The sequence below is a fragment of the Nanorana parkeri genome, unplaced genomic scaffold, assembly GCF_000935625.1.
Source record: "Nanorana parkeri isolate BGI_ZX_2015 unplaced genomic scaffold, ASM93562v1 scaffold2441, whole genome shotgun sequence".
NCBI lineage: Eukaryota > Metazoa > Chordata > Amphibia > Anura > Dicroglossidae > Nanorana > Nanorana parkeri.
In genome coordinates, this window is record NW_017308709.1 from 127,677 (window position 1) to 139,714 (window position 12,038).

The following is a 12,038-nucleotide window of genomic DNA, read 5'->3' on the forward strand; positions in this document are numbered from 1 at the left end:
ATATATATATATATATATATTTTTTTTTGCCTAGACATTCACTTTGAGAAACCAGCAATTGCAACATTTATATTGGTCTTAGCTTAGGTTATCTTTAAAGCAAAGAGCTTTGGTCAAAAGCAGCACTGGAAAAGGAAGAGTTATCATTCCGTACAGTTACTGCGCATGAGCATGTAGTTTGCCTATGCATAGCAAAGCAACATATTTACCTAACTGCTGCCCTCACCAGCATCATTACTTTACTTTCCTTTGCTCCTACTGGAGATAAGAGAAATGGCCAGTACGTTTGGCTACAGTTAGCATGCCCTCCACTGTGGCAGCATTGTTGCTTGGGGGGTGAAGAGAGTTGAGTCCTGTGCTCCATTTTGCAACTTTGGAGCTTAAAAACATTGATACGTGTAGTCCCTCCCAGTCAGGGAAGCGAGGGGCAGGCAAATATGTGCACCTAAAAAGGCCGGTAGTTAAAGAGGATCTTTACCTATATCATCAAAATAATAAAAAGGCACCTTTAGAAATGTTAAGTAATGACAATCTACAAACACATACTTCTAGATAATTGCTGGCTTTTTATGCTTTGCATACATTGTTTTTCTTTTACTCTTCATTCTTCGCACAGTGGCCATTTTAACTAAGGGCAGATTGCTAGATCTCCTTTACTTCCTGGAACTCTGGCACATGTGAACATGCACATCATCTCAGGGAAGGAAAATGCATTTCCCTGAGATCTCGTGAGATTACAGATGAGATTTCACAGCAATGTTCTGCTGATGTAACCTTCCCAGGATGCAATGCTTGGGAACAATTACATAATTTGTACCAAAGAGAACCAGGAAGTAGAAAAGACATTGTAAGCAAAATAAAAATGTTTGTTTAATGAATGCATGACGATTTCATATTAGCATGCAGATCTGCACACTGATGTGATATTTTAGTGAAAGAGGGTAAAGGTCCACTTTAAGTGAAAGTGTTCTGCCTTGCATGGGCAAAGCATGTGTAATTAGTAGGTGGTATTCTAGTATTGCTGAAATTAGAATGTTGCTTTGGCAAAAGGTGACTTGCTAAATTAGTTTTAAAAAAAAGCCATCTTACACTTTTGAGCCAAGTGTGGTCATTGCAGTTTGAATAAGCGGATCAATATTATTGGGATCCACAGGAAAACTGTCACTGATCTTATCCAAATTCTCAATAGCGATTCTTGCAGCTTGCTCATATCCATCTGAAATTCTTATAGGATGAATACCACGATCCAGCAATTGCTCAGCTTGTTCTAGTAAAGCACCTGCAAGAACTAAAAACAGAATTCACATAAGTTAAAACGCACAGGAAAATATATTTTATATAAACCTAATAATTCACAGGGGGAGGAGGAGGGGGAAAGGAGCGGTGTTATATAGCGGGTGTCACACCTAAATTAAGATAGAAAAGAAAAAAAGTTAGGAAGGGTGGGGTTTTTTTAGGCACTCTTAAGCGATGATTCACAAAAATGTTTTTATATCATATGTATAAAATGTAATTAAATACATGATTAAAAAAAGTAAATCACAAGGTAGCAGAAGAGAGCAAAAAGGGAGTAGAAACACCTCCAATATCCACCAATGCCCTTAGTGTTAATTGGTTAAGACCAAGTTAACATAATTAGTTTAGCTAGTTCATTAGTAGGTCTCAACTCCCACAATATGGTTGACACACTTCAATTGGCTAGCCGGCTAATCTGTAGCTATTCGTTGGAGTTTAAATATTGAAGAAACCGAGAGGATTTAGCTTTATAGGCATTTAACATCATCCGTTAGATATGGATTCAGTGTATCGCCATCTGTGGCAAGCTGTTATTAGTTCAACATGATTATATAACACTCGCCGTGGTTTTGGATTGCCGTCCTATTATCGTCGATTGATATGCATCAACCATTAACAAATAGGGTTAACATTCTACATTATTTAAAAAATATAATATGGTTTCTTAGCTTTGACTCAGGGAGATAGGGTTAGTCAAAGCTTAGGGCTGAGTCAAAGCTAAAGAAAGCTAAGAAACCATACCTGACATTTTTTAAATCATGTATTTAGTAAAATGTATACATTTTATATAAAAACATTTTTGTGAATCATCGCTTAGACTGCCTAAAAAAACACCACCCTTCCAAACATTTTCTTTCCCAATATAGACCTAAACGTTTACCCAACATATTTAGAAACAAAGAAAAAGGCAGCTTTGCAGATCAATTAATTCAATCTCATGCACCGCAGCACTTTAGCTGTACTCCGCAGGCTGAGAGGAAAGCCAGCAGATAGTCAGGACTTTATTGCTTTTGCACAGTGCTGTCGGTGAACAGTTTCAACAAAAGAGCATATTAGAGTGTATGTAAACTCAAAGAACATTGTATTTGGCTCACATTTGTTCTGTTAAATATAAAATTAAGTTGTTAGATCTGTTTGGCAAGTGCAAAATATACCTGTAGAACCTGCCAGAAATGGAGAGCTGTCCTGTGAACTCTGCAGTATTATCTAAAGCAGTCTTATGATCCTTGCCCACATTACAGCTGAAATACAGTACACTTCCTATGATATGGAGATGTAGATAGATTGAAGGAGGTGTTCTTTAGTCAAACACTTGACCTAGGTTGATAAAGCTGCTCCTCCATTGATACAGTACAGTTACTAAGTGTTGCTACCCTGGGACAGAAGTATTAAGGACAAGATCACAAAAAGAAAAACAAGCCTGGAAAAACTAAAGTAAATTTAGTGCACCTCCTTCTAAATACTCCATGCCTGCTCATATTTTATTCAGCACACACACACACACACACACACACACACGTTTATGATCACTAATCTAGACCACTGAATAGCCCAAGTGTTTTGGGGGCTGAGACAGGGCCAACTAATCGGAAGCCGATTAATTGAAGATTGAAAAAGTTGACAATAAAATCGATTATAGTCGATTTGTTGCAGCCCTATCCGCCGCTGTACTCTTCCTTGCTCAGGAGATATTGCACCTCGCTGATCTTTAGCTCCCAGTTTCCCCAGTCACTAGTCGAGAGACTGTAGTGTAGGGTGAAAAACTGAGAAACGGTGCAAGATGCCCTCCCCCAGACATTCTGACTGCACAACCCAGCAGGGGTTCAGCTGCTAAAGAGCCCCGGTAAGCCATAGCAGGGGCCTGGACAGACGCAGAAGAATATCATTGTCCTGAGCTCCTTGGAGTACAAAGGGAGCTAACGAAGGGCGGTGCTGACGATCTTTTAATAAACAGGTTACCCAGAATAACACACTTAAACATAACCCATCACCAATACACAACCCATAAACTGATGACCATGTCGTCACAGTCCGGTCATGCTGACTGGTGAAATTTTTGACTGACTGATACACCCTATAATTTTTCGAGCCCTGAAAATGAGATTCATATAATTTGGATTTCTGGATATGTGTTGCCATGATCAATGCTGGTCTCCATCTTATGGTTTTGTATATTCTTTTGATCTTTGTGAGCAGGAGGTGCTGCTTGATAGTGTCCCACAGTCTCCTCCCTTTGTGTGTTGGCCCCCTGCAGCCCCTCCCAAAGGGGACTTGGCATCTAACCCCAGTGTTTTTACAAATATTGAATCAGATCCAGCTTGTTTCACAGTAGGCCAAAACCTTTACACATTTATAATATATCTTGACCTTTTGATTGTTATTATTGATTTTGATTAGGTATATACAGTATTTATATGTTGTATAGTTAGATATGTCCTCCTGAGAAAGCCCCAAGAGGTTATTGAACAATATGAAAATACATCATTAATGTGACAGCTTTTTGATAGTGACAAAAACAATGGCTGTAATTACCAGCACAAACAGTGGTTTTAATAAATGTTTTATTGCACCTTTTTAAATTAATTTGTAATAAAAAATGTAAACATGTAAAAAATGTGTTTCTTTTGTTTGGTCTGGCACATTGATTTAAAAGCCCCCCATTTCAATGAGATAGGAAAAAGGTGTATACATATCCTGTTTTTCCTGTATTCATTTGAGAGGGGTGCAGCCGACAAGACCTCTCCCCACTGATCATTGTGTTTTCACAATAGTATAGTTTTGCAATAACACATGCTCGATATGCAAAGCAGCCATCAATCATCAAAATGAAAAACTAGTACCTGTAGCACCCCTCACATGCCAGAGCCGTGGCCCTCTCCCTGCGTTCCTCCCTCACACCAGCCACCCTCCCAGTCATGTATGCCCACCTGATCTACCAAGGCTGTCAGCAGGCAGGGGGGAAGCAGCCACAGCACAGTGTACACATGCCGCAAAATGCACGTTCCCCTCCAGAAGAGCCACAGCACAGGAAGAGGAAAAGTCCCTTTCAGTGCACCAGAATGGATCCTCCTACTAGAAAGGGCAGGCGTAAGTGGTGCAGTACTGGCCAAAGGGCAGTAGACAAAGATGTCGGCCACAGCCCCGGTCTTATGTGCGGCCTTCCCCTAGAAAACTAGCTGTGCAGCCACATACAAGAGGGGACAATAACTTTGTCTTCATTGGGGTCTTTGGTACAGGCCCACGGCTATAATGAAGCAGATACCAGGTCCTGACCGCGGGAGCTACATCCTAGACAGCAAGCCATGGCCTAAATTAGCAGCTGAAAATGAGCGGCGCTCGCAAAAAACTGTGGTGCCACCCTCCCACTATAATCCAGGCCCCGGACGCTATGCCCCGTGTCATGGAGGGCTGACACAGGACCGCCATACAAGCCACCAGCCCTATACATAACCACCAGCGGAGAAGCAGGGAGGAGATCCTTAAAAAGGCACCGCCACCAACGCACATGGTGGCCAACGCCAAGTAGTTAGCAGCTCACCCAAGGTCCCCCAACAAAGCGAATTGCCTCTGGCCGGGCACTGCTCGCCTGAATAAGGTACTGTGACTGGGAAGCCAAAACCCCAGGTCATATACGCCATCAAGAGAAGTCTTGCAGGCTTCCCTGATGACAGAGCCGTCACAGCCGATCCTGCCGTGATAGGATCTGCATGCGCTCACTGGCAGGGATGGGTAGGAGGACAACAAGGATCTAGATCATCCAGTGCGTCACATAGCCAGCAGTTGCTTGAAGATTAACCGAAAAAGTATATTGCAACTCCGGTTTAATGGCTGAAGGAAACACTGGTTTGTATTAGCAGCTGCCAAGATGGCAGTACTGCTGCAGGGACAATGGGGCTGTAAGAGTGCAAACCAAGTGGTAAGTTTTCCCATAATGTGCAAGCACACAGATGGTTCTACCACGGCACCAGGGTTAAACAGATCAAGCAGATAAATATATTTTTAATGGTATATTTCAGACCTAAAAAAAGAATATTCAGGGAATACCGAAAAACAAAAACAAAAAGGGAAGATGTAAACCTCCAACCCTCAGAGATGAAGGCTTTTCTGCAAAACTACACCACATGCAGTTCAGCACTTGCGTGAAAATTTTTTAAAGGATTTAGGTTCTTGTAAGAACAAACTAACTCTACTTTATCATCTCTAATATACGGGGTTTTCCTCCTGCTTTTTAACCACACCATTCATATGCAGACTAAAGCTGCAGTTAGGAAGTACATATACAAATTCAATTTTTTTCCTGATTCAAATGTAGATTTTTTTATAGACTTACCAACAACTCCAGTGGTCCCATCTCCAATTTCATCATCTTGAGATTTGGATAGTTCTACCATGAGCTTGGCTATTTGATGATCAACATCCATCATACTAAGAATTGTGGCTCCATCATTAGTTACTGTAACCTGACCATCCTTATCCACCATCATTTTGTCAAGTCCTACAAATAAAAAAAGCAAGGTTACCACTTTTTAAAGGAGGGGAAAAAAAAAATAATAATTTACATTAAAAAGCATGGGGAAAGGTTAGACAATGTCAGATTTTTATTGTTTCCTATATGCCCATTAGTGAGAAATCACTTCACTTCTTGCTCTGGAACAATGACAACGAGATAGAAGAAAAACACCCCCAAGTAAGAATCCCACCTTTGAGAGTGGTCATTGGAACAGGTGTTTCCACCACAAGGCCCCTTTCACACGGGCTGATCAGGATTGAAGCAGTACAGATCGGATGTCACCACATTGACATACATGTCAATAACGCAATCTTGCGATAGAGGAAACAAACTTACCAGTAACTCCATTTCCAATAGTCTTCCAGGACAGCATGTGAGAGGTACCTCCCTTGAAAAAGGAAACACACCACCATAGAATTTAAAAGGCCTCTCAGGATGCTCCTCAGTAGATTTGAGATCTGAAACAACCAGGTCCTCAGGCTTGGAAGATTTGAGAAACCCCCTCGGTGACTGACACAGTAGAGGGGGTAGGCATAGTAGGGCTAAGGGTTGGAGCCCAAAAATGATCCAAAAGTGAAATATGGATGCCAAATCTTTAACTGAAGACAAGAGGCTGCTACATGCAGAAGCCGAGTCTTCCTTAAGAATTCTTCCTATACAAGAGTAGCAGAGAGGCTTGGTATGGGCAGGATAAAGCTTCATTCCACATACAGCACACTTTTGGATTTTTTTTTCTGGGGCTTTGGCCTGTAGAAAAAAATAAATTAGGGGGTTCCAAATCAACCCGGGAGGAATATTTAACCAAGGGGTCCAGGTGAAGAGCAGGAAGGCTGAGCATCAGGGCAGAGAGAGAGAATATTGAAGTCACTCTCTTACCTGAGCTTGCTTGGAAACTGACGTGCCTGCATCCAGCCCCAACTGTGCTGCCTGGGAAGACTCCGTAGCAGACAGCGTGCAATTTGGCGTTCTTGCAGCCACTGCTGAAGAATATGAAGCCAGGAAGTTCCAGCTAGGCCCTCCCCTTCCCCTGCACCGAAAACGAGGCCTGGAACGCAAGACATCCGGCACCCGGAAGTGACGCAATTCCACCAGCGAGTCAGGCCATGGACAACGTCCCAAGACTACTGCGAGGTACTGACCAGCCGACTCACCCAGTCTGTACCCCTGTCAGTCTATGGGGAACCATATGTAGACGGACATGTTTACATCAGATAACCTCCGATCCAACACAATCAGATCCATCGAAACAGGACACTGCTCAGTTAGTTTTTCTGGGCCTGGCCGGAGTTGGGGGTAACCAGGCGTAAACAGGTACCCATCTGTTTACACACAATATTCAATATTCTTTCTATCCTCTGATGCTCCGACTGTCCAGACTAGCATTGGGCATCTAAATCATGTACACCTGAAAAACTGACAGGCCAAATCAGACCAACCGTGTGAAAGGGGCCTAAGATTTTTGCCTTATCTCTGGTTTAATAATCAACAGTGAAAATCACACCTCAGTGGGAAGACAGCAATAAAAAGAAAAGGAGGTAATATGTTTCACACAATATCATGTTCATAGCTGTAGTCCATTTTGACAAATAATGGAATCTGTATGCAAATGAAGTCCTAAAATGTCATGTCTTGACAGACCGATTCAGCCATCACCAGCGGGTAGGAGAACAGAGGAGCAGAGCGGCGACAACTAATCGATGAGAATAGTTGTCAACAATTCTCATTGATTATAATTAGTTGTTGCAGCCCTAAACATTTCCACTATTATGCTTAATTGTTAAGAGCAGGTGGTAGGTAAACTCCGGCCCTCCAGCTGTGGTGAAACTACAAATCCCATCATGCATTTGCCCCTGGGAGTCATACCTGTGGTTGTCATTCTTGAAATGCCTAATGGGATTTGTAGCTGTATCACAGCTGGAGAGCAGGGGTTTGCCTACCTGTTATAGAGTTTCTTCTGAAATCCTGTATTCGGTTTGTGGCAAACCTCTCCATTGTTACCGTGACCAAGCAACTATCTTTGATTCATCAGCCCAAGGCACATTTTTCCCAGAAGACCTGGCCTTTGTTTAAAATGATACTCAAATGCTCTTGCACAGCAAATATTTTTTCTTAACCTCTCAAGCAGGTTGAATTTGAGCAATCTCTTTCTGATTGTAGATGCACGCACCTGGACCAACTGAAGATTCAACAGTGAAGCTTTGGGGTTCTTGGAGATTTTTCAATAACAGTCTGCTCTTGGGTTGAATTTGCTGGACTGGCCAGTCCTGGACAAATTAGCAGTTGTTTGAAATCCACGGCACTTGTACATTATTTTACTTATGGGAATAATGGATTGCAAATCATTTGGCAATGTTTCATTTTATGAATTGATATTTATATACACGTTGACAATTTACACAGTGCTTTACATAGTTAACCCCTTCATGACTGAGGCCTTTTTTTCATTTTTGCACCCATGTTATATTCCACATTTTAGGCCTGAAAATGACTTAAAACCCCCAAACATTATATATGTTCTGAATGCCAAGACCCTATAGAATAAAATGGTGGTAGTTGCAAATTTTTATGTTGTGCAATATTAGCGCAACTCCTTATTAAACCCCAACATTTAGGGAAAAATTTAATTACATGCCCCAAAACACAACAAAGATGAGGTTACAACGAGTAAAACGATACCCAACATGCCCAGGTTACAAATTGCGTGCGTCCGTGAAACAGCGAAAAACTGCAGTACCCCAAAAAGTCCATAGAAGACGCTTTAAAAGCCCCCCACAGGTCATCAATTTAGAGATACCCAAAATACTGGCCCTAGAATTATTGCTCTCACTCCGGCATGCGCGGCGATACCCAACATGTGTAGTGCGTTCGTCGTTTTCATACGTAGGCGCACCCGACGCGTGTTTATGTGGCGACGCGCGTTCTCACTGGGGCGGGGGACTTTTACATTTTTTTTATTAGATTTTTTTTTTTTTAAAAAATTTTTTAACTTTACTTTGACTGCTATCACATTGTTTTTTCCATTTCCCTAAAAAATCTGTCATTATGCAAGCGTTCCGCCGGGATTACCTTTTCCCTTAATCCTCGTGGGATCATACCCCATACCCCTATAAATGACTGATTTGAATGAAGTGGCGGTCAATCACCCTACACACTAAACACACAGAGGATTGAATCTGTGATTACACAGGTGTGAATGAGTAATTTAAACATCCGTTTCTTCCCCACACCCATCAAGTCCTGACGAAGCGACTAGACATGTGTGCGGTATGAGTCTGTGGACACGGACACCCACACACCACACACACACACGAATCCTTAAAAGTTTTAGTTAGGCTGTACTTCTCAGCCTAACTAAAACCTAACATTTTAATCTTTTTTTCTCTAAAAGCTAAAGCTAAAAGTGTTCACCTGGCATACAATGTCACTGTCACTAAGTGATAGCGACATATTTTAAACATCACTGTCATGAGGTGCCTAAATTAAAAATTAACCCCTTCGGGTAAAAAACAAATCTGCAGCTCAGCTACAGATTCATTGTAATGGGTTAATCTTTATATTACTTATAGTATAAAAAAATATCATTGTTTTTTTTTTGCACTATTCACTTTTGAACATAACATTTTCATTATTTATTTAAATATATCAAGCAATCATAGTGAATTCATCTTACTATTACTGCTTGATTTAATAAATTTGTGATTAGGCTGCTTCAAACTTAACACCCAATAATAACATTAGGGACACTGAATCATTAGGGACACTGAAGCATTTCAGTGTCAGATGTCAGCAAAGGTTTTCTGTAGGGATGCACAGATATAGCGGCAGAAAAATTGCACTTTTCTGCCGATACAGTGGCGCATCCCTGGTTTCTTCCCTCCCCGCTGGGCGCTGCTCTGTGTCCCAGTGGGGAGGAGAGAAACTGACAGCCAGCCGAGCGGGAGGAGAGCCCTGTGAGCAGCCGGCATCTCTCCTTCCACACCGCTAAGCCTCCTATCACAGTCCAGCAGAGCGGTGTGAGGGAAGAGACAGCACGCGCTGTCACAGGAGGCGGGGCAGGGAGGAGAGCCAATGCACTCAGCGATCGCTGAGTGTTTGTACATAATTGACAAAAAGTATGGTTACTAGATCCTCAATTATGAATGGGAAGCTGCTGCTATCTCCAAGTTATGAATGAACAGGAACACTCAGTATAGAGGATTCCTGTTAATTGATAACAGGGGCTGCAGAAAAAGAGATTGAGGACAGAGTCCTCGATCTCCTTTTCCATTTTAAAAATGGAAATATCAGGGGTCTGTTTAGACCCCCAATATTTCCCCCGAAGCCTCTAAAAAGTAAAAAAATTTAAATATTTAATTAAAAAAAAATATAAAAGTTGAAAAGTTTAAAAAGTAAAAAATTTTCAAACATTTCAAGAAAAAACGTTTTCGGTTTCAGCCTAACAATTTTTTTATTTCGGTTTTGAAATTTCTATTTCGGTGCACCTCTAGTTTCCTGATCGTTCCAACAACGATCAGAAACCTGCAACATTCTTTGAGCAATATAAACCTGCATCTAAATGTTTCCATTGCTGAAAGTTTAGAAGAAAAAAAAAAAAGCTGGTATACATAAGGATTTCCCGATCTAGACCAGCTGTCAGTAACGGCTAGAGCTGCAAATGCAGCTTTGCTCTCACTGCCAGAAGACACCCAATTCTCAGCAGTTACCAGCCTTACAGAGAATATTTCCCCCGAAGCCTCTAAAAAGTAAAAAAATTTAAATATTTAATTAAAAAAAAATATAAAAGTTGAAAAGTTTAAAAAGTAAAAAATTTTCAAACATTTCAAGAAAAAACGTTTTCGGTTTCAGCCTAACAATTTTTTTATTTCGGTTTTGAAATTTCTATTTCGGTGCACCTCTAGTTTCCTGATCGTTCCAACAACGATCAGAAACCTGCAACATTCTTTGAGCAATATAAACCTGCATCTAAATGTTTCCATTGCTGAAAGTTTAGAAGAAAAAAAAAAAAGCTGGTATACATAAGGATTTCCCGATCTAGACCAGCTGTCAGTAACGGCTAGAGCTGCAAATGCAGCTTTGCTCTCACTGCCAGAAGACACCCAATTCTCAGCAGTTACCAGCCTTACAGAGGCCCCAAATAGCGGATCACGTACAGTGTCGGTGCTGCCATGATATCACGTCGGCTCCACTGGGTTCTCAGTGTGTAATGACAGTTCAGCATCTCCTGGTTACCTAGTAACCAGGGGAAGCTGGACTGTCATGAGAGCTTGTCGGAGCCACAGAGGTACCGAGCAGAATAGCTGAGCCAAATGGCGCTCGGCAGCATTTGGCTATTCACTCACTGCTGTTTGGCCCCTATTAGAATAGGCCGAACAGCAACGAGTAGCCTGCAGGAGGTTCAGCTAAGCCGATCCAGATGTTGGATTAGCCGAGTCAAATTCCTTCTGCACTTCGGCCGACCCGAACCCAACAAGCCGTTGTATGGCTGAAATCAGCTGTACAAGGCTGAAGTGAATAGCCGAACTGTGTTCGGTTCACTTCGGGTTGGTTATTCACACGGCTGCCTTCGGCAGCTTTGTGAATAACCCCCTATGTGTCCCCAGTTATTTTACAAACACTGGAGCGATCACTCCGGTGTTTGTGCTGTACAGAGGATCGGTAAATATCAATGATACTTATCGATCCCCCGCTCGGCCACGCACAGAGCCGCTGTCATCTGGAAACTGACAGGATGACAGCGGCTCCGTTCTCACCGCTCAGCCATCCTGAAGCCAAACTTGTGGCTTCTCCCCGCCAGCCGCCGCTTGCTCCTCCGCCCCACCCCTGGAGATTTTTTTTTTATCCCCGTTGCCACAGCCCCTACAAGCGTTGGGGGTCTGCAGTGAAATATCTGGGGTCTAAATAGACCCGACATTTCCCTTTTGAAATAGAAAAAAGAAATTGAGGACATAGAGTCCTCAATTTCTTTTTTTGCAGCTCCAGCAATCAATGAATGGGAAGCACTCAGTACAGAGGCTTCTCATTCATTCACAAACTAATGATCGTAAGATATTTTACTATCATTAGTTTATGAATGGGGAGGAAGACCCTACAAGCGGGGGGACAGCAGCGGGGATCCATGGAGTCTCTCATCCCTCCCTGGGCTGGCTCCAGGGAGGGATGAGACTCCAGATGCCGGCAGCTGGCGGCAGGGGGGGGCCCGGTATTTTTGATGATAGCAGTCATCAGCGGCTTG

General features: G+C 42.2%; 1 protein-coding gene across 2 annotated transcripts in view; it reads right to left on the reverse strand.

Annotated features, from left to right (window-relative positions):
- CCT5 (chaperonin containing TCP1 subunit 5) overlaps positions 1-12,038 on the reverse strand; it is a 76,882-nt gene that overhangs the window by 47,375 nt on the left and 17,469 nt on the right. The window contains exons 3-4 of one of the 2 annotated variants that reach the window (XM_018573587.1): positions 5,627-5,791; positions 1,090-1,288 (exon numbers count right to left, since the gene is read on the reverse strand). In XM_018573587.1, coding sequence (XP_018429089.1) covers positions 1,090-1,288; positions 5,627-5,791 — 364 coding nt within the window. The remainder of the gene's footprint in view (positions 1-1,089; positions 1,289-5,626; positions 5,792-12,038) is intronic. The other variant, XM_018573588.1, reaches the window with a different exon arrangement.